General features: G+C 36.0%; 1 protein-coding gene across 9 annotated transcripts in view; it reads right to left on the minus strand.

The window, feature by feature from the left end:
- Nucleotides 1–23,743, minus strand: part of LRRC7 (leucine rich repeat containing 7) — a 492,999-nt gene that overhangs the window by 252,678 nt on the left and 216,578 nt on the right. For all 9 annotated transcript variants that reach the window (XM_070592305.1, XM_070592302.1, XM_070592303.1 and 6 more), the window contains one exon: nucleotides 9,008–9,125. In XM_070592305.1, the coding sequence (XP_070448406.1) occupies nucleotides 9,008–9,125 (118 nt within the window). The remainder of the gene's footprint in view (nucleotides 1–9,007; nucleotides 9,126–23,743) is intronic.

A 23,743-nucleotide genomic window follows, 5' to 3' on the forward strand; every position in this document is an offset into this window, starting at 1 on the left:
CTGTTTAATAATGTTACTTCATATTTGACTAGTGAATTTTCCCTTCATTATCAATCAACCAGTTTACTGAACACTTACTATGCCTGCACTTTGATAACGGCTATTGTGGACCTAGAAACAGTGTAAGGGGCAGCACTCTGGTCTTCAAGGATTTCCCACTGAAGTTGGGAGGGAGTGTGGCCCCCAGAGAGAGGGCTCACATTGCTTCATTACCAGTCCAGCTTTGTTCTCTTACAATTTTCCAGGACATACAGGGACACAGAAGGTAGTTTAATCACTCAGTTCAGAAAAGGGTCTGTGGTGATTCAAGGAAAATTTGTCAGGCTAGGTGACAGAGCCCAACACAGGCTTGAGAAAATGAGGGGCTGGAAGCAGTTCTGTTCTTCCTTATATTTAGCTATATTACCAGGTTGTAAGCTCTATGCCCCATGCAGGAAGTGCTGGTAACACACATAAGCATTATTTTTGATTTTATTTACTGATGAAAACATTAGAAAGAGTTAAAAGTCCTGGTATCAGGTTGAGAAGGCGGCAGGAGAACCGACCTGGCTTTTGTGGCCATCAGATTCTTTAATGGAAACTAAGGAACTCAATCCTCTGTTTATTTTAACACTATAATCTTGGGCGGAAGCAGATTCTGGAGAAAGGGAAGTAGTCTTATAGTGAGGGAAGTTCTAGTGGTTTTCAGATCACACATTAAGAATGTTGAAAGTGAGGCATTTAATAGGGCAAAATAATAAGCTTTACTCTAAACAAATGGTCTAATAATTTGTCAAACACACAAGAGCATATTTCTTTCTTTCTGTCTTTCTTTCTTTTTGAGGAAGATTAGCCCTGAGCTAACATCTGCTGCCAATCCTCCTCTTTTCTCTGAGGACGACTGGCCTTGAGCTAACATCCATGCGAATCTTCCTCTATTTTATATGTGGGATGCCTACCACATCATGGCTTGCCATGCAGCACCATGTCTGCACCCGAGCTCTGAACCCGCAAACCCCGGGCTGCCAAGCGGAACGTGTGCACTTAATGCTGTGCCACCGGGCGGGCCCAGAGCATATTTATTTCTGATGGAGAACAATTCCAGGGTAGCATTTTCTCCCCAACCCACATGAAGCATCTCAAAATAGACTTCCCTAAAAATGTATAGAGTCTCTATTCTTCTCTTAATATGCACAAACTTTTAAAGATTTTAATCATTTAACTGGTTACTCATACCTGCTTTCTCTAGTGTGTTTGAGAGCAGCTCCTTCTCTTTATTGAGAGTTGAGGATATTATTTGTCTTCAGTGTTTTGCATGCAATTGGGGAGGGGGTGGAATAATTGGCGAGTTGGTAAAACACATGATAATGCCTTCAACTCTGATTGCCTTTCATTACAACTAACAATAGTGATTCTGCCCACTATGATGCTGTTCAAATCCATTCTTGTATAGAAATAAGTTTTAGAGGATGAGAGAAAAATCATTTAATTGCTGCAGAATTAGGAAGAATTTTCACATTAATTCGTTTTCACTAAAGTCCTTAAATTATAGTATCAGTCTCTCTGAAGCTATGACAAATCAACAATCAGACTTAAAACTGAATCACTGCCTAATTAAACCTTATCATTCATTATCTTGTTTTATCATATAAAGCAATTTACTTCATTATACCATGTATCAGCTCTACAAACAGGCATACACTATTTATTCAGAGATCACACTATCACAAAATGCATTCATCTCTGATGGACACAGGATCTTTATTTTACTATTGAATTAAAAGCTGTGGAATAAAGGATAAAGGATCCATTGGCTGGAAAGCCAATGCATTTACCCATGGATGGCTGCGTGTCATTTTGGGAACAAAAAGACTTAAGAGAGGATGGGTGAATAACATGCAGCATGGATATTTATTTACTGCTCTCTCTCTTTCTGTGTGTGTGTATATATATATAAACCAAGTTTCAGGAAATTGAAATTTCTTAAGAAAGATCAAGGTTAATGTACTTATTTTTAAAAAGGAAGAGTAGAATCTTTATTGAACACAAGAGGTTGAAATCTCATTTTCCAGTTCATTTCTTTCTAGCTCATTAGATGTGTTCAATGTTCCAAGTAGGTAAATGTTCCAAGCATTGGGTGCTTTCAATGCTCCAAGTATGTAAAAATCACTAAGATGTAGTATTTGTCCTAGAAAAGCTTACAATGTAATGGGGAATGAGGTACATTATTAGTAGATCCCTAGCCTCTACCCAATAATCAGAGAATATGCATTTTTATTACTAGCCACAAAGAATACTTTAAAAATTGACCACATACTTGGCAAAAATGTGAAAGTCAATGAATAACAAGAAATCAACATCATCCGGATCATGTAGTCTGCAACATGTTTCAATAAAAATAATATGATGACTAAAAAAGCCATAAGTATATTAGAATACTGAAAACAACTGAGTCAACCCTAAGAAAGCAGAAGGGGCGTAATAAAAATTGCTGCAGTAGGAAGCAGACAAGTAGAAATTAATGACTGGAAAATCAGCCAACCAACCAGCCAATAGAGAGATTAATAAGACAAAAGAGTATTATTTGAAAGATGAATAAAGTAGAAAAACTTCTAGCTGAATGGATGATAAAAATGTAAAAGATAGATGGCACAACTAAAGAATATTAGAACTATTAGGAAGAAACAACCACAGACATAGCAGAGATTTACAAAACACATAAGAGAAGCCTATGGACAATGTTTGACAATAAAATTGAACATCTGGATGATGGAGTAGATGAATTCCCAAGAAATTATAACTTATAAAAAAGTGACTCAAGCAGGTATAAAAATATAAGGATGAGAAAGAAAAATATAATTGTCATATGCAGATGATATGATTTTATACATAAAAATTCAAAAGAAAATACTGGTTATATATTAGAACTTAAAATTCAGCACCTGGCTGAATGTAAGATCAAGATATCAAAATGAGTTTGTTTCTATATAGCATCAACTAAAACTAGACAAAGTACTTTTTAAAAAGAAATACAATTTATGAAACTTAACAACTTAAACTACTTAGAGATAACTTTAACAAAGTGTGAGCAAGACTTTCTTGAAGAAAATCACAGAACTCTATTGAAAGACCCAAAATAAGACCTACATAAAGGTGAAAACCATGTTCATGGGTTACAACACTTACTATTACAAAGATATCAATTCTTTCCAAATTTATCTATAAGTTCAAGACAATTAAAAAAATTCCGATAGATTGTGGTGAACCTCAACAAGTTGAACCTAAAATTCACATGGAAGAATTGAGTACCAAGAACAGCAAGATACTTTTGAAAAAGAAATAAAGAGGACTTGTATTATCAGATATTAAAACAATATTAAGTTATAGTGATTAGAACAATGTGATATTGGCACAGGAATAGGCAAATAAGCCGATGGAGCAGGATAGAGTTTGGAAAAAACGTCTCTTATATGTAAAAAAGGTACATTTATACATTAGTGGGTAAGCAAGAGACTATTTAATAAATGCTGCTGGAATAATTAATCATCTATTCATGTGAAAAAATAAATTTTGATCACATAGGGTATAAAAAATGAGTTGCAAATGAATTAAAAGCCTAAATGTGAAGAGAAAAACTAATACTTTTGGAAGAAAATATAGGCAAATATCTTTATGATATCAGGGTACAGAAGATTTCTTAAATAAACCTTAAAAATACAGTCTATAAAGGGAAAAGTGAACATTAAAATTGGCAGCTTCTCTATGACAAATGGTATCCCAAGCAAAGTGAAAAGACAAGCCACAAATTGGGAGATGGTATTTGTAACCCATTTAACCAACAAGGACTAGTGTTCACAATACATAAATCTTTCAAATTACCAAGAACATACCTAACAGACAAACAATACAAAGTAAAAATGGACTCAGACAATTTATAAAGAAAGATACTTTACGTTTGCCCTAAAAAGAAATTTAAAAATGCCAACTTCACTAGTAATTAGGGAAATATAAATTAAAATATCGAGCTACCCTTATATATCCATCTGATTGGCCAACATTTAAAATATCTAATAACCCCGAGGGTTATGGAGCCATGGGAACGTGATTCTTTGCTGGTACAATTAGATCCACATTGATCATCAAGAACAAATTTCAGAAACATAATGTGAAATGAAAAATTTCCAGAACAGTACATATAATGTATTAGCACTTCACTGAAATTTTAAAGATGTTGACTCTAAGAGAGCAGAAGTGGGAAGGGATGAGGATAAGAATTTACAAATTTCTGTAACGCTTTATTATTATTTTTTTAAATAAGAATGTGATATCTATAACAAATCTTAACACTTAAATCTCATGGTAGGCACATTGCTGTCTCACGTTATTTTCTTCATGCTAAAAATGTTTAATAGTTTAAAAATTAAAACCATGTAAATATTTTAATTAACTAAGTGTCGAGATTTTAACACTAAATTGAGTTTTGAATGATGAGTGAGATTGAACTTGGTAAAAAGAAGTGTGAAAGGAAATAATATAATTAGAGACACAGAGATGGTGAAACAGCATTAAATACTTGAGGTAGCTCTTCAGTATCTAGACCATAAAGTTAGAAAGCACAAATCCTCTTTGGTGAGGTGGGCAGATGGGATGGAAGTGAATGTGAAGATCGAGTGTGGGGACCTTTAATGCTATTAGGAAGCCTACACTCTATCCTAGATCAACTGAAGTATCTTAAGTAGGAGAGTAACCTAGTCATATCTGCAATTTAGAAAGAGTGCCAAAGCCACTTTGTGGAGAATGGGTTTGGGAATGGAGGTGGCAATAATGGGCATGGAGAGACCAATTAGGAAGCTTTTCAAGTAGTCTAGGAAAGAGGCAAGAAACTAAATTAAGATTGTAACAATGGGAATGGTGAGAAAGAAACAGACTTGACATATGTTTAGGAGGTAAATTTGGCAGGATTTGGTGGCTGAATGCATATGGGAGTCAGAGGAAAGAATGGATTTTTGCATTGAATGTCTGTGTGGATAATAGTAACATTAACAGAACTGAATAATGGAAGAAAAGTAGATTGGAGTGCATAATGAGTTTGGTTTTAAATACATCACATTTGGGGGTGTTTGTGGAACATATTATAGCTATGCCCGGCATGCAATTGGCTATACCAGTCTGAAGATCAAGGGTGAGGTCACAGCTGTACATAAAGTAGTAACTTATTTGAAGGAACAAGGATATTAAATATATTACTATATGGCAGGTTGGAACTGATTTTAGTGGTTACTCACTACTTATTGCAGTGGCATTTTTGTCTTTTCCAGCACTTAGTTACAACATTTAGCAGGTCGCCAGTATAAGAGGGGGGGGACCCTATCCTATGCAGGTTCCCTAATGTAATGTAATACGCATTATATATTTTAAAACAATGCTTGTGTATAGTGTTTATGTATCTACCAATCATTTATTGAGCACCTACCATGCATGCTGGGAACTGTGCTAGTAGCTCCAAATAGAGAAAGAGTAAAGTAGTCCCTGATTTCAAGGGTTTCACAACATAGTCAAATATATTTGGATACATAGAAATTAAATTACAAAGTGAGGTAAGTCCAAAGCAAAAACATATTCAAGGTATAAAGGTACAACAGAGGAAGGAGTAATTAATTCTTTTTTGTGTATAAAGTGTTAGGAAAGCTTCCCAGAATAAATGACATCTGAAATGTCTTTTAAAGGTGAAGAGGACTCTGGCTGATGAGGGACAGCAGTGGGGTGGGAGGAATACCCTGGGCAGAGAAAATAGTCTGATTCCTTGTGTCAAAACAACCAGTCTAATGCATTTGGGAGTGACAATTTGGCATTACCTGAGGATAAAATGGAAAGAAGGTGGGTTAGTTGGGAACGTGGTTAGAGAGGTACATGGAAATTATTCATACAAATTGCGTAGATACATTTTCTCATACAATAGTTCACTTATCTAAAGGTTTTAACATAAAATAGTATCTTTAAATTATGGAAGGAAAATCGTGAATCAGCATGACAGATGGAAGAATTGCACATGAAAAGTAAAGATTGGAGGCTGTGGGGACAACCAAGATCAGATTTAACCTCAGCCTCCTAGTGAATTAGTTTCATTGTGAGGAGTCACTCAACTTCAAGCACATTTCAGGTAAATTTTTACCTAGATTGACTAGTACTTGAATGAGTCCCTGTCACATTCTATTTTCTGTCTCTAAATACCAATACTGATTATATTCTCTGGTGTCTTGACTCTTTTCCACAAGGACTATTCCAACCTTATCAACTGTGATGCTGAAACTGCATTTATTTTCTGTTTTCTGCTCCTTCTTCACCTGACAGATTCCCAAAGGATGTATTATGCTCCTTAAGTAACTGTCTAGCTCTCTGCCACAGAATTCAGTGACAGCTTTTTTAGGTAAGATGTTCTGAAAAAGTTGATGTGTTGAAATCTTTCGCTGTTTGTGTAAGTGTTGGCGATGGCTGATCTATCAACACGCTCATCGAACGTTTCATACGGTACTAACATTGCAGAGTGCTTCTCCATGTCTTACATGTCTTTTTGCATAAATATTTCCAAAACACAGAGATCATAAGCACAGCTAAAAGTCCCTAAGTAATACTCACAAGGACTTCTAAGGATATCACAGACTTGCTTCTGAGTTGAAGAAGTGTAACTTACAATGCACCTCCTGGCAACAAAAATTTCTTGATGCGAGGGCCACTCGGAGATTATTATAATGCTCATAAAAATTTCACATTTCTCAGGAGTTTAGCATTTCTATTTAGTGATGAAGTTTTTCTGATCCTCTTTGAAAGTAAGATAGATTTTTATTTCTTTGACTTATTCAGCCAAACCTGCCTGAAAGTCAAGGGATGTGGTATATTTGGCCGTGTGATACGTTTCTGAAATTGTAATTTGAAAATAGAATTTGATGTGTGAATGTATATAAATACATAATCAGTATTAATTGTTATTAAAGTAAAGAAATATCAATCCATAGAAGTACGTGGCCTGTAAATCCACCCTTAAAAGAATAAAGGTAGACCTGATGTCATCTTTCAATGGGCCTAAATCTAGTTGCTATTCTCTCTCTAAGTCTGCATATGGTCCTTTTAGGACTGTCTTCCTGAAAACCCACTGAGAGGTAAGTCAAGTTTGTGTAGAAAGATGTGTGTGTCCCCTGTGCACACTCTGATTGTCTCCTTCAACTGAAATGCTCTCCTTTATGCAGGTGCTACTGTGCCTCATGGAAATCCTAAGCTTACATCCCTTAATTGAACTCTACCCTAATAATAAAGCAGCCTTAATTAATCCTCCTATTCTCTAAGAATTTACAATTGTAGTTTGTGATATATAGCTCAGCACTTCATTGTATGTTTTACAATATTCACTGATTACTTATAGGTGTTAGTCTTATCTCTGCAGTGACACTGTAAAGTTCTCTGTGACTCTCATAGAGTCGAATGGAAGAAATCACTAGCAATTCACATTGGTACATTTCAACAAGTGTTCCATGTTCCAGAAGGACCATTCATTTATGAATTCACTCAATAAATATTTATTGAGCTCCTGCAATGTGCCATATCCTGTTTTAGGCCATAGAGAAACACCAGTAACCAAAACACAACAAAATTGGGGCATCACTGAATTTTACTTCTAGTGAGAGGAGTCCAGATAATGCATAAATGATTTAAATATATAGTATGTCAGTTTCTCATAAATGTTATTAAAGTAATAAAACAGAAAAGGGAAATGGAGTCTACTTCTAGTGGATAATAACAGCAGGATCTTAATGTTAAACAAGATGGTCCAGGAACATCATATTTACATATGATTAAGAGATTTTTCTAGTGTCCTTAACAAAACAGATTACATTAAGATCCTTATTTACCTAAAATGTCAAGCCAGTCTTACCTAACATTTTTGTTTAGGTTGTCTAAATTAATTTTTACTTTCTTTTTTCAAAGAGCTTTACTGAGGTATAACGGATACACAAAGAACTGTACATATTTAATGGATACCATTTGATGAGTCTGGACATAGGTAAACACCAATGATACCATTGCCCCATGAAGATAATAGACATACCCAGCATATCATACTTTTGACATGAAGTACATTGCCTGAAATAAACAAAGCAACACACACACACACACACAGAGTAACTGACTAGCTTAAAGATGGAGGAGTCATGTTTTATATCCTCACAGTGCCCAGACATAATCTTTTTAGACTGATGCTTGCTTTATTCTAATAACAGGGAGAGTGAAGGTCATTTGGAAGGAAATGAGGATTTAATGAATGTATGAGGGCACAGAAGACTCCCACAAACATTGGAAGGAAAACATAATCAAGATGAACATCAATATCATCAACAGCATCCACACAATCATCAGAAATACAACTTTGTCCAGAAATACAGCAAATTCTACTGAGCATCTATTATTGATCAGTCACTGCTCTTTACAGTTGAGATACATCGGTGACCAAAATGGAGAAAAATCACTACCATCACATGATGGAGTTTACATTCTAGGCCAGGAGAAGATAGACAATAACCATAGTAAATAAGTAAATTCTACAATATCAAGAAGATCGTCAGTGCTATGGGAAAAAACGGAACAGCAAGGGAAATTGGGAGTTCACTTTCAAGTAGGGTGACCAGATAGGCTTCATTGAGCAGGTGATATTTGAGACATATTGGAAAAACTTTTAATCTGAGAGTGAGGAAAATAAACAGCATAAAGACACTAAAATATTCTACAAAAAAGTAAAGTACATATCTGAATGTAGAGGGAAATAAGGACTGAGTGAGTCACGCACATTAGTAAGAGGAGGGCAGAGAGGTTTTCTGTTTTTGACTTGTAATTTAGGATTTAACTTTGCAATAAAAGTAGCAGAGTTGCAGCAAAATCAAAGAAAAAGTGTTATATTATATCATTTGCTAAGAGAAAACATTAAAGCACATTTTCAGGAAAAAATTCAAGTTATTTAGAGATGAGATGAGAATCTTACCATTTTTACTGATGTCGAGTTCTTTAAGATTAACTAAACTAGCAATAGTGGTTGGCAGATTTGAAAGGTCATTATCAGGAATACTTAGTTTTCGTAGAGCTTGACAGTTGAACAATTGCTGTAAAAGAAAATAATGATTAATTAGATCCCAATTTGGTTAAGTCCATTCATACATAAACTCTGTAACAAAATTCAATTCACCATCTTTATAAATGTGGTAGTAGAAGGGCCAGCCACAGAAGTCTCAACTGCTCCCACAGCCATCCTCTCCATTGTTTTCAGACTGTTTCCACATTCCATCCCCATGTCAGTGCCTCGCTCTTCTCTGCTACCCAGATTCAAAACCCAAGATACTCTTTTATTTTCTCTTCTGTTTACCATTAATGTTCAGTTTGCCACTGATCCTACTGACTTTTTTTGGAAATAATTTCTGGAATTGTCTCTTTCTATTTCCACAGCTACCAGGATTACCTCAATCCTCTTTTTCTGCAACCACCTATTGCTTCCATTTAATCACATTGAGCAGTTGTTTAAATGACACGCAAAAATCGCAATACATTTGAATACAGGAGCTCACATTTCCTTGTGTGCTCCCATACTGCTTCATAAATACCTAGAAAATGAAACATTTAACCTCTGATATTTGGTGAAAAAAATCCCTAGAGTTTGGTTCATTTCTGCCCTCAGTCCAAAGTAGTAGGTGGGGAAGAGTTACATATTAAAGCAATGGTTCTCAAATCCAGCATGGTTTTAGTCACTGGTGGCTAGAGGTGCTTCTTCAGAATGTGGGTTCTTGGGCTCTACCCAAAGTACTGTTACATTGGGTCTGGGACGGGGGTCATAAATCTGTATTTCTAACAAGCACTCTAGTGATCTGGTTATTCTGATTTAGGTGTTGCCGTACCATATTTTAGAAAACAATGTTAGATTTTTTAGCTCTGTCCATTTCATCTTGGCTACTCAAGATATGAACAGCTGGCACAGAATTTTTGATTCATTTCTGGAAGAATTATCTTAATGATAATCTTCTGTTTGACATTTCTAATTCTGTTTTGCTGAATTTCCATAGACGAAGTCTCTGGTATCCATGACTATGCAGTTGGCCCACAGCACACTTAACTGCTGCTTGTTCTTACATATAATTCGCTATTTATAGGCAAAAACAATGTAGTGCATATTTGTTATTTCTTAATTCATTAGCTTTTTAAAAAATAGATTGTGCCAGTTGTTACTTAAGACAAAGTAAACAGTTTCTTGCTTTTGGATAGTCATTTTCACTCCTTACAAAGATTATTTGCAACACATTATGCAGTGCTAGAATTTCAACAGGCTATACAGAAATGTTGCTACTTCTTTTTATAAGATCTAAAAAAGAGAACTTTGATGGATAGTTTCCACTAACTACTAATTTTCGCTTTAAAAAAATAGAAAAACAGATGTTTACATTCATGGTAAAAGTTAATTTAAGTTTTTGTCCAGTCTCTATCATTCTGTTGAGACCACTACTTCCACATGTAATGTGACTTGCTACACAGATTCATAGATTTTAAAAAATAAATTACCTCATGACAGATGTTGGTAAGATCTGCTAAATACTCTTTAGTCTGATTACTATAACCACTTATGCAGAATTCAGACAAATGATTTTCAAAACAGAGGGTTGGTGTGGTTTTTTTGGTAAATTCAGTCACATTATCTCAACTAAATTCAATTTCTCTCGAGAATTAGTAGAGGCCCCTATTCTTCTCCAAATTTAAATGAAGCCACATCAGGAACAAAAGATGTGGAAACTCTGGAACACCCTATTACATATAGAATCCAATACCGGTCTAGTATGGAGACTAAGAGTGTGGCATTTGGAATCAGACTGATGTGGGTTCAATCCCCACTCATCTACTCACTAGCTGTGTGATCTTGGGCAAGTTACCTAACATCTCTAAACCCTATCAATGTCCTCATCTATAAAATGGGAACAATAACATTACCTAACTTGAAATGAGTTATTATATTTCATCAATTCCAAGTCCTGCATTTTTTCACATATTAACATCTTTGATACTTGAGAAGCATCTTACAATCAAGAAACAGTTATAATTTTTAAGGAGTGTTTCTTTCTTATTGGTACTACAATAATGGTGTGTCTTATAATCAGTGGCCTTGGATTTGATGAAATAAATTACCTGTAAAAATGTAAAACTGTGATGGCACATAATAAGAACTTGATAACTGCTAGCTGTTATTAATATTTATATGCACAGACAGAGAGGCACACCCATATAATAATCTACTTCTTATTTTTCTAGATGATGAAGTCTTTGAGGGGAGGAGTCACGTCTGACCCATCTTGGTGTCAACCTGCTCCACCTTTGTATGTGTATACCAAAGTGACATGTACAGTGTATGCTGAATAAATACCTTTGAAAATATACTTAAATAAATAAAGAAAAAATGAGGAGAGTGCTCAGTTCCAGCTGAGAGTGGTATTTCACTGGGTTGGAAGTTTCAGATAGGTAAACAATCTCAGTGGAATCTAAATTTCATAAACAAAGCAGTGAACTTTTGAATATGAGTCATGATGTCTATAAATTGGCAAATAAATTAAGAAGGCATTTTAATGATTCTTTCAAGATTCAAGCTTTGAATGAAAATGAAGTGAAAGATGACTATGAAATAGCTGTAATTCTTCAATATAGTATAAAACAGCAAATATAATTAATAGCTAATTAGAGTAAGACTTGTAATGGTTATGATTATCCTGCCTTTCATTTGCTAATGATATTTCACATTTCAAAAACAATAAAACCATTTTGAGTGTTAAAACATTTGCGTTCTAAAGTGTTCTTTTTCTTGGGCTAAGGAAGCAATTTAACTCTGACAGAAATTGGTTTGAGAGGAGTATGCAATTTAAATTACTGACTCCAAAAAGTAATAGCTAGGTGTTTTCTAAGAGATCTGATACAAAAGAGAAAGGCCTGAGTGTTGAAAATAAAAACATATTTGGGGCCAAAAGTGTATATTCTAAAAGGCATTATTCTCTCAATCATGGAAAACCATTAATTGATCCCTGCTATGAACCAGACACTGGGCCAAGTGCAAGGGACACAAAGTGAATAAGACACAGCCACTGAGCTCATTGTTTACAATTTAACATTTAGACAACAAATTAAATACATTGTGAAAAAACTATGCCAAGGTAAACATCAGGTGTGATGAAAACATACAGTAGGATGTCTGTGGATAATGGTGGTGGGGTTGACTCATGAAAGTATTCCTGAAAGAGGTGATAAAGAAATGGATCACTCAAGAGTCAGCACAAGTTAGCCAGATGAAGACTAAAGAGGCATAAGGTTGCACCTCTCTTGTAGTATCTAAAGATACTCCCAATTCAAAGAACGTGTAACTCAAAATAGTTTCAGATATTTGATAGCGTAGGGAGAGTTATATCTTGGAGTGAAAGCTCTGAGTCTACAATATCTACGTGCATTTAAAATACATTTATTGAATACTTATTACATGCTATGGTCTATGTTCAGCACTGAAGATAAAGACATGAAAAGATATCACCAATCTCTGTTTTCAGCTGAATGGTAGACTAAACATTCAAAGAAAAATCTTTTGGCACAGCAAAACTACACAAGCACACACACAGTCCTTTTAAGGCATAATTGAGCTCTGGTTGTACAGTACAGGAATTCCTCAAATTCCAGAATAACAAGAAAATATGAACACATAGAGTTAAGTGGATCTGCATTTAGCTTTTGCTCTGGTGGCATCTGTTGGTCCCTGGTGGCTGAAGGCTGAGGTTGTTTTGCAAGAAGGACGGAAGACTGCTTGGGGTCTGAATAGACTGAGGGACTGACTTAGAGACCATGCCATATGGATCTGAGGTCTCCTAAGGGGGATACTCTCAGTTAGTGAACTAGAAAAATTGAGTCCTGCAAAGGGAGTCAGTGGGGAATGCATGCCTTTCTCACTTTTGAGTCTAAGTGAGAAGAAAGACAGAAAAAAAGGAAGGAAAAGAAAGAAAAAAAGAGAGGGACAGAAGGAGGAAGAAAAGAAAAAGGAAAGAGAGAGAAAGAGGAGCAAAAGAAGGAAAAAAGAGGAAATATAAAGAAGAAAGAAATAGAAAAGGAAAGAAGGAAGAAAGGAGTGGGGAAGAAGGGAATGCAGGGAGGGAGGGAAGGAAAGGAAAAAGCAAGGAAAAGGGAGAAATAAAAAGACACAGAAAGAAAAAAGAAAATCAGTCTTCTAAGGATACCAACCAGAAGCCTAACTTACCCTGAGTTAGGGACTGGAAATCACAGTATCTAGGAGGCTCCCTACAACCCAATCTGGAGCTACAGGTGGCCCTGTGTTAGAATTGCCCACAAGTGCCTGGTAGAAGTAAACACAAATCTCCTCTGAAGGAATGAGCTTTAAATTCAGGTCTCAAAGAATTCCCACAGATAAAATTCCAAGAAACAAGGAATCATCCAAAAAAACCAAAAAAATAACTAAATGGTGATTAAATAATCGACCTGAATGAGATGTTGCAGAAAAACAATCTTGCCTGTAAACGATGGAAATACTAGAATTATAAAACACAAAACGCAAAATAAATGCATTTAATATATTTAAAGAAATAAAAGTGGGATCTGAAAGCATGATGATAAAGCAAGAGATTATCAAAGAGAGCTCAGTGGATCAGGAGATTAAACATTGGTGGAGAAACTAATAGCGAATTACACGTTAAGAAGTCACCTGAACGTAGCGTGAAAGACAAAGAGATGAAAAATAGAAAAGACAGGTTACATGATATGAAGGGCAGAGTAAGAAGATCTTTTTGAAATTCTAGGGAAATTTAGTAGAGAAAAAGAGAATGAGGTGGCTGAGGAATCCAGAATCATCGAGACACATCTTCAGACTGAGGAAGCTCAACAAATTCTAAACAGAATAAATGAAAAGAAGCCTACATCTACACTTCTAGGAAATTGCAGAGTATCAAAGGCAGTAGATCTGCAAGAACGAATAGCAATAAAGTTAAATTTTTTAAAAAAGGAAAATACGTGGCTGACGCTAAACAAACATTGGGTATATAAAACAATAACAAAATGTCTGTGTGGGATTAAAAAATCAACGTAGGTCAAAACTGTATGGGAGTGGCATAAAAATAGACATATAGATCAATGGAACAGAATTGAGAGCCAAGAAATAAACCCACTCATATATGGTCAAACTAATACTTGACAAGGGGGCCAAAAAATGCAATGGGGAAAGGACGGTCTCTTCAACCAATAGTGATAGGAAAACTGGATGATCACATGCAAAAGAACAAAATTGGATCCCTGTAGTATATCACTCACAAAAATTAACTCTAAATGTATTAAAACCTTAAATGTAAGACCTGAAACTGTAGAACTACTGGAAGAAAACATAGGGAAAAAGCTCTTTGACACTGGTCTCGGCAAAGTATTTTTTGGATATCACACAGAGGTTGGAGGGTGGGTGAAATGGGTGAAGGGGGTCAGCTGTATGGTGATGGATGGTAACTAGACTTTTGGTGGTGATCACTTTGTAATGTAGACAGATGGTGAATTATAATGTTGTATACCTGAAGCTTATATAATGTTATATACCAATTTTACTTCAGTTAAAAAAAAAGTGCAAGTAAAATTAGAGTGGGACTACATCAAACTAAAATGTTTGTGCACAGCAAAATAAACAATCAGCCAAATGAAAGGCAACCTATGGACTGGGAGAAAATATTTGCAAACCATCAAAATATACAAAGGTATATTTGGATTAATATCCAAAACATATCCAAAACACACTAATATCCAAAATATATAAAAAGAATAGCAAAAAAAAATCTGATTAAAAAATGGGCAAAAGACTTGAACAGACAGTTTTCCAAAAAAGACATACAAATGGCCACGAAATGATGCTTGACATCGCTAACATACAGGGAAACGCAAATCAAAATCACAATGAGGTATCACTTCACATCTGTTAGAATGGGTGTTATAAAAAAAAGCCCAAACAAACAAGAAACAACAAGTTGTTGGCAAGGCTGTAGAGAAAAGGGAACCCTTGTGAACTGTTGGTGGGAATGTAAATTGGTATAGCCAATATGAAAAACACTGTAGAGGTTCCTCAAAAATTAAAAATAGAACTACCATACGATCTAGCACTTCCACTTCTGGGTGTATTTCCGCAGGAAGTGAAAACACCATCTCAGAGAGATAGCTGCACCCTCACGTTCATTGCAGCATCATTCACAATAGCGAAGACATGGAAACCACGTTAAGTGTCCATCAGATCAAGATGAGTCATATACATATAATTCAATATTATTCATCCATAAAAAAGAAGGAAATGCTGCCTTTTGCAACAACATGGATGGATGTTGAGTGCATTATGCTAAACGAAATGTCAGACAGAGAAAGACAAACACTGTGTGATCTCACTTAGACGTGAAATCTAAAAAAGCCAAACTCTTAGAGACAGAGAGTAGAATGGTGGTTGTCAGGAGCTGAGGGGTGGAGAAAATGGGAAGATGTTGGTTAGAGGGTATAAATTCCCAGCTCTAGGATAAATATGATCTGGGGCTCTAATGCACAGCATGGTGACTACAGCAATCAATACTATATTACATACTTGACAGTTTTTATGAAAGTAGGTCTTAACTGTTATCACCACACACACACACACACAAATCATAATTATGTGAAGGGATGGAGATCTGGTACCCTATTGGTACCTTCTTATCTTATTGTAGTAATTGTTTTGCAATATATACTTTTATTTAATCATCATACTGTACACCTTAAACTTACATATATGTCAATAATATCTCAATAAAGTTGGGAAAAATAAATGTAGAACTAAAATTCTGAACAACAAAGGCATATGTATCAGGAAAAAGATAATAAGATTAAAAACATTCTCAGAATTTTGCATTGTTTGAGAGGAGGTTAAACATACTGATTACCTTTAAAATTGAATATACATGTTAAAATTTCTAGAATAACAACTAAAGAAATAGAAGTAAGATGTATAATTTCCTAGTGGGTAGAGGCAAAGTACATGGAGTGAGAGAAAGAGAAAAGAAAAGATCTTTAATAAATATAATGGAAAACAAGTAAATATTTAGAAGAAGCAACACGGATAAAAATAGAGTGGAACAGATTAATGCAAATATACCAAAAGGTGCTATCAGTAAACATGGATTAATCTTTCCAGTTAAAAAACAAAGACTGTCAGAGTGGATTCAAACAACAAACAATCAAATTTTATCCTTTTGCCAGTGATACACCTGAAACTTGATGGAAAAATCCTGACACTGGCAAAACTAACCAAAAGAAAGTTTATGCAGCAACATTGATTTAAAATAAAATGCATTACTAGAGAGAGAATGACTATATGTTAATAAACACTTCAGCTCACCAGGAATATATAAGTCTGACTTGTATGCATCTAGTATCACAACTTTAAAACATTTTTTAAAAGTTAGACATATCTACAAGGAGATATTACAAACATACTATCCTAACAGGGTATTTTAACACATAGCTCTCAATGACTAATTAAAGACAGACGAAAAGAGAAGAAAAGCTATAGAAGAACTGGTAGACACTAGCTTGTTGTAGTGGACACATACAGAACACTGAACTCAACTACTATTGAATACTTTTTAAAAAGCATATATGAAAAATTTGCAATTAACCAAATACTAGACGTAAAGGAAGTCTCAACAAACTTCAAAGAATTGGTAATAAAAAGACCAAATTCTTGGGCCATAATGCAATTAAGCTATAAATTAATAACCAAAAGATAACTTTAAAAGCTTTTATATTTGGATATATATAAAGTTAAATTTATTACTCATAGGTCAAAGAAGAAATCATACTGGAAATTACAAAATATAAGCAAATGACAATAAAATATTATACTTTAAAAATGGCAGGCTATAGCTGGAGTAACTGGGAGTAAATTGTAGCCTGAAATGCTTACATTAGAAAAGATAAAGTGGTGAAAATGCATGAGTTAAGCACGCAGCTTAAGAAGACAGAAAAAAGACAGCAGAATGTAGAAAGGAAGGTACAGTAAAGAAAAAGTCCCTCACAACTCACGGCAGTCTGGGAGGTGGGGACGACAGAGGTTCGGAAACAAGCACCAGACTGGAGCTCCTCAAGCAGAGGAACCATGGATTTTGCGGGTCATTGTACGTATCTTATGATTGTTTTTGTCGTTTTGAATTTTTTATTATAAAATTTACGTACACAAGAGTGTATACAATATGTTTGCTGTTTTAAAATTATGATACTAAAACAAAGACCCATATTCCTCAATCCAGCTTTAGGAAGCTACTTTATGCCCCTCCCAATCACCTCCCTTTGTCTCCTATTTGACCATTGAGAGACAACCAATCTCTTGAATTTCATTTTACTCGTTTCCTCATTTTCCTTTGTACTTTTACCACAGGTATAGCAATCCTAAAAATTTATATTGTTTAGATCTGTCTATCTTTATACAAATAGAGTAATACTGCATGCTTTCTTCTGCAACTTGACTTTTTCTTCAATATTATGTTAACATTATTCCATGTTGATGTTTATAATCTATGCATTCATTTTTACTACTTTATGATTCATATAACACAATTTTGTTATATATTCTGCTGTCCATAGACTTTTGGGTTGTTTACAATTTTTTCTAACATGAAAATTACTGCTAAGAATTTTCTTATATACTCTGCACGTACACAAAAGTTTCTGTGAGGAGGTAGGCAAATGTTCAAATTATCTAAGTAATAGAAATTTTTTTCCAATGAGATTGTAACAATTTAAATTCCCACAGAAATAAGAATTCTTATTTTTTCATACTGTTACCAAAATTTGATATTTTCGGACTATTTAATTTTTTTCAATCTATGGTGTGTCAAATGGTAACACATTTTACCTAATTGCTAACAAAACTGAATGTCCTTTCTTGTTTTATTTATTTCAATTAGTTCATCGCATGTTCTGGATACCAATTCTTTGACAGTTCTCTCAATAGATGGCTCATTTTTCCATTCTTTTAATGCTAGGTTTTGATGAAAAGTCATTTACAGTGGTCAGATTTATCTCTCAGTTTTCATACGCGAAAATGGTCTCTGATTTTTTTTTTTCTCCTAAAAGTTTCACTGCTTTGATTTGACTCATTTGGACTTTATTTCTGAGAATGATGTGAAGTAAGGATCCACGCTTTTCCTTACAGGTGACCAGTTGTTCTAACACCATTTAAAAATAGTCCATTATTCCTCCACTGATTTGCAAGACAAGTTCTGTTGTGTATCTGATTTCCACATAAATGTGGCTCCGTCTCTGGATTTTCTATTTCTTGTCCACTGTTCTATTTGTCTCTCTCTCATTCCAGCAGGGTCATCAGAGCTCTGTGACTGTTCTCTGTGCTTGTGCTAGAGAAGAATGGGGAAGGAATATGAGAGAACCTCTGGAGAAGGAAGAAGCAGTTGATCCTGGCTTTGAGAGAGGGGTAGTTCTGTGAGCAGAGGGTGGGGTGTGGAGGTGGGGGTAGTTTGGGAAGAGCAGGGCGGTTGGTGCAGGAAGCTGTACTAGGAGGAAAGGCTCAGAGGCATATTAGGAACAGTAAAAAATTAAAAGTGGCTATATTCTAAATTTTGTTGAGGGGAATACGAAATGAAAGTTTTAGCCAGAATGTGAAAGGGTATAAGAGTCAGGACTTTATCCTATAGGAGGAGTCTGAATGGTGATTTTTAATCATTTTTGAGTCAACATCACAGATGCTATCTCTATCAAAACACATACACACACATGCACACACACGCATTTGCATTCAATTTCAAGAAACTTACAAATCACCAGAAGCACATGCATGGATCTGTGGACAAAGGTAAGGACCTCTGTCATAGGCCATGACTTATTACTCCTAAAAAAGTAAGTGCAATCAGGTCCATCTTCTGCTCATACTTTTCCAATGGCTCTTTGCTCTCTTTAGGACAAAGTCCAAATTCCTTGACATGGCTTTCAACGCCTTCACCTCTCCAGTTTCTCATCTTGTCATTCCCCTGTCCCTTGTCTCTTCCTCATAACTTCCCCTCTACTGTCCTGCATTACTACATCTCCAGCCACACTCAGCAGCTGCCAGTTTCTGCGTCTACTGTGCTCTGCTTTGCCATTGCAAATGCCAGTTCTCCAGCTGAAGCTTTTCTCCACTCCACCCTACCCCAACTCCCCTCTACCTTCTCCTTCAAGCCCAGGCCTTTCTATCTTTCAGGTCACAGTTTAAGACCGGTTTACATGCTCCACCTGTGTACTTTCATAACATTCTCTAATTATCCCTATGGAAGCCTGGATGCTCCTGTTTGGGGATTATTTGATTGTAAGCTTCTCTAGTTCCTGCAGCATCTGCAGCCTACATTGCAATTATACATTGTTCTTTCTCAGTAAATAGTTGTTCTTTCATGAATATTCTTATGCAGAGAAATGGCAAATAACAAGACAGACCATTTCTTGAGTGCCTATTATATAGGTGCAAGGCACTAAACTATATTGTAAAATATATTATCTCTACTTCTCACAAGAATATTGCAAGGTAAGTATCATTATCCCTACTTTGCAGATGAGAAAACTCAGGAGGTTAGCTTTTACAAGGTCATACACCCAGGAAGTGCCAGAGCCAGCAATTCAAATTGAGTTTTGTCTGGTACAAAGCCATTTCTGCCGCAGAACCCTGCTCCCTCTGCGCTGTCAGATCTGTGCTTTGGAAAGATAACAGTGACAACTGACAATGTTTGGCAGCTGCCTGGGAGTAGAGAGTGAAAGAGACAGAGGGAACCTTGAGCCCATCATAATGGTCCTAGGGGGATTAGGGAAAACGACTCAGACTCATGACTATCTATTGAAAGCAAGGACCTAAATTCGAGTAAACGTGAGTATATGTTACAGCACTTTGCTAACCCTGAAGTGCCCCATAAATGCAAACTATTATCATTTGGGTTAGCAGTTTATTATCAACTTTATACTCAGGGTAGGAAAATTCAGGACACAATAAATGTCATCAATGTGAATGATACAGTTCCTTAGAAAAAATAAGAAATAAGCTGTTTATTTTTCCACCACGAAGAAAAAAGTGTTAGTTGCTTTTGAATTTGAAAAAGATAAGCCCTTTTCCTGCAAAGTTTCATATAAGATCATAAATATTCAGTGAGGGGGTAATTGATGCCATATGTTGGCACAAGTGGATCCCACCAGGGAAAGGACTGATTGTCTAATGAGTTGGCATCACTGAATCGTTGGTTTCTTAGAAGTTCTTCCTCTGAATCCCTTTAAAAGTATTCAGGCTGCCGCATTTCCAAGTTCATTTGAAAGCTGTTTCAAAGAACTAATAATTTTGTGCGCATTATAATAAAATGTTTTAAAATTCTTTAGTTTAATACATGTTAATAATTATCTTTAGTTAGAAAAGAGCCAGCTCAAAAATAATAGAGTAAAAAATAGTTTTATATATCCATTTGGTAAAATTGTAAGCTTCTAATTATGACATTCATTTACTTTTTCCTTCCTTCTTTCCTCCCTTCCTCCCTGCCTCCCTCTCTCTCTCCCTTTCTTCCTTCTTTCCTTTCTTTCTTCCGTCCTTCCTCTCTTCCCTCCCTCCTTCCTTTCTTCCTTTCTCCTTCACTCCCTCCCTCACTGCTCGTATTCAGGGAGGACCTCCTGAGCATCTGTTCAGTGACAGAGACAGTGCCAAGACCCAAAGGTGAGCACAAAGTTTCCTCTGCCTCAAGTCCGCAGTCAACTAGTGGTTATAAATACAGAAAAAAATAAAACGCAATGAACAAATACTAAATTAATGCTATAAAAGAGAGAGGGCTTTGCTTTGCAAAGTGCTTTTTACTCCAAAAGGAACATTCCTAGACCTTGTCCTTAACCTAGATTATTTGGATGTGTGGATTTGCGTGCCTTTCAAACTATTCTATGCTGTTCCCTCACACTAACATCCACCCCTTAAGTGTTCATAAGCCAGGAAGTGACTGACTCAGATTTTTGTTTTTGGGAAACAACTGGCACCTGTGATCAGAAGCCTGCAGGTGGGCAATTAGAAAGCATCTAGGTGAAAAATAATGAGAGTCTTAGTTAAAGCAGGGAGGGTGTCAGGAAGGGTGAGGAGGGAGACGCTGGGAGGAGAAATCACTAAGATGATGCCGGTAGTATACGGGTAGAACGAAGGGAGGATGTCGTGGCCCAACAATACTTTAAGGTCTCCAGTAGTAGTGGAGCTGTGGGCTGGTGGGGAAGGTGTGGGGCTGGACAAGCGCAAGGAGCATCAAATAAGATTGCAGCTGTAGGAAAAGGAAACACTTATAATCCCTTCCAGTGCATTCTAGCAAGATTGAATGTGCTGCAGCGAAGAGCTCCTTTCCTCCTCGCAGAAAGATGGCAACTACAATAAATACCCACGCGTTTTATCCTAGAAAACAATAAATATCACTGCTGTTGTTTTTAAAATACAGATCTTTTCAGCAACAATTTGTACAAAGCCATTGTTGAATCATTTCTCCCTTTGCAGCAGAAAAGTTATTTTAGCATTTGTCATCATCTTAGAAGGAAGGGAATTTATCTGTTTTATTGGAGTAACAGCTGTCAGTTTGAATATACAAGGCATAGCACCTTGCCATACCCATTTTACTTGATAACATTTGCATTTAAAAAATGTAAGTGAAAATGATCTTTAACTTACATATCCATGATTACTTTACTTGATGGTAGCAAGCTAATAACACAAAGAAAGAAAGAGGAAAAAGTGAAATCTGAACATAAAAGCACCACTTTAAATGTCCTTAATTTTGACCTAGCTTAACTGTTGTTAGGCATTTAGGGCAAATTCCTGAAATCTCTATAATACTTAAGACAAGTAATGTGTGCATGTGTGTGTGTGTGTGTGTGCGCGCAGGTGTGCCTTGGGGATTTTCTTTGTTGCTTTTTTAGTAACTACTAGTTGGTAAAAAGTTTTGGCTAATTGACATTTATAAGTGTTGGCTTTGTCTATATAGAATAACCAATATGGTGTGTGAACAGTTGGATTGAATGCCATTAATTTAGACTTTCACATTAGTATAAGCTGATATATATATATATATACATATATATATACACACTATATATGTGTGTGTGTGTATATATATATAAACTTAATACATATATAAGCTGATATATATATATATATATACTATATGTGTGTGTGTGTGTGTATATATATATATAAACTTAATACATATATTAAGTTTTTGCCTATCTATGCCTTGATCTAAACTTGAACTAAAAATCCAACGTGTGCCGACTAGTTCTGCCCAGGTCAGTGAACCAGAGGGCAGATGGCTCACAGTATAGCTGGAGTCTCTTTTCCGCTTGTAGTCATAATGGAAAGATTATGAACTTTGGAATCAAACAGATCCAGATTTGAATTCTGGCTCCACCCTTAACTGGCCACATGCTATTGAACAATTTCCATTCATTTTCTCTGAGGCTCAATTTACCATTTAAAAAGCCCAATTACACTGTGTTCTAGTCTTATCTTTAACAACCCACTTCTGCCAAGCAGACTTCCCTGACCCCTCAGTAAAACAAGATTAGTTGTCTGTCGACTGTGGTTTCCTATAGTCTTGTGTACATATTTCTACAATCCACTTTGACAAAACCATACTATAATTACTTATGCAACAAATATTTAGTGAGATTCTAACTTTGGACCAAACATTGTGTTTCCTGTTAAAACAGAGATCAAAGAGACATAGTTCCATATTCTAGTGTCTTTCTTCTTCAACCCTATTTCCCTAGAATAAAGTAGGCATTCAACACATACGTGTGGCATGAATAACTACCATAGGTTTGGTAAGTGCAGTTGCAGAGCCGGAGGCACAGAGGAGAGTTCAATAACTGGGCCAGTGAGTGAAGAACAGAGGCTGTGGGAGGAGGTGACAACTGCATAGGAGGCAGAGGAAACAGCATGAGCTCAGAGGCAAGAAAATGTCTCATGTTTGAGGAATACTTTGTGTGAGAGCAGAAGTAAGCAACTGGAGAAGTAGGCTGTAGCCAGACAACGGAAGGCCTCAAACTAGCATCACATGCTCTGTTGCATGGTCTTTTCCTGTAAGTAGAGACGAGACAGGGGACAGCCTTAACCTAAGCTGTGGCCTGGTCATATTTACATTTGGGTATATCACTGCTGGTTGTGTGAAGAATAAATTGGGGGAAAAAAAGTAGGTTTAAGACATTAACAATAAGGAAACTGTTCTGTTAGTCCACTAAGAGATGATTAGAGCCTGACAAAGTTTCTGTTCACAGGGTGGAGAGGGGGGATTAGATTTAAGAAATACTTAGCTGGTAAAATTGACAGAACTTGGCCACTGATTTGATGCAGAATGGGAGTAAGCAGGGAAAGTAAAGGATGGCAGCGTCCTGGCAGTGGGACTGAATGGATAGTCACCAACAGAGACAGAGAATATAGGACAGGAGACAGATTTCAAGGGGGGAAATTAGACTTATTCAGTGTGAATATTCAAGTAAATCCAGAAGCACATATAAACCTAAAGACAGAGAGGGCTGAGCTGGCAAAATAGATGTGTCAGTCTTCAGTGCAGTAGCTGAGAACATGAGAACGGATGAATGTGATCACCTAGAGAGAATGGGAAGACCAAGAAGCTCTCCCCGCCTCTCGCCTGATCCTGATGCTCTT

This window comes from Equus przewalskii, chromosome 24, assembly GCF_037783145.1.
Source record: "Equus przewalskii isolate Varuska chromosome 24, EquPr2, whole genome shotgun sequence".
Taxonomy (NCBI): Eukaryota; Metazoa; Chordata; class Mammalia; order Perissodactyla; family Equidae; genus Equus; species Equus przewalskii.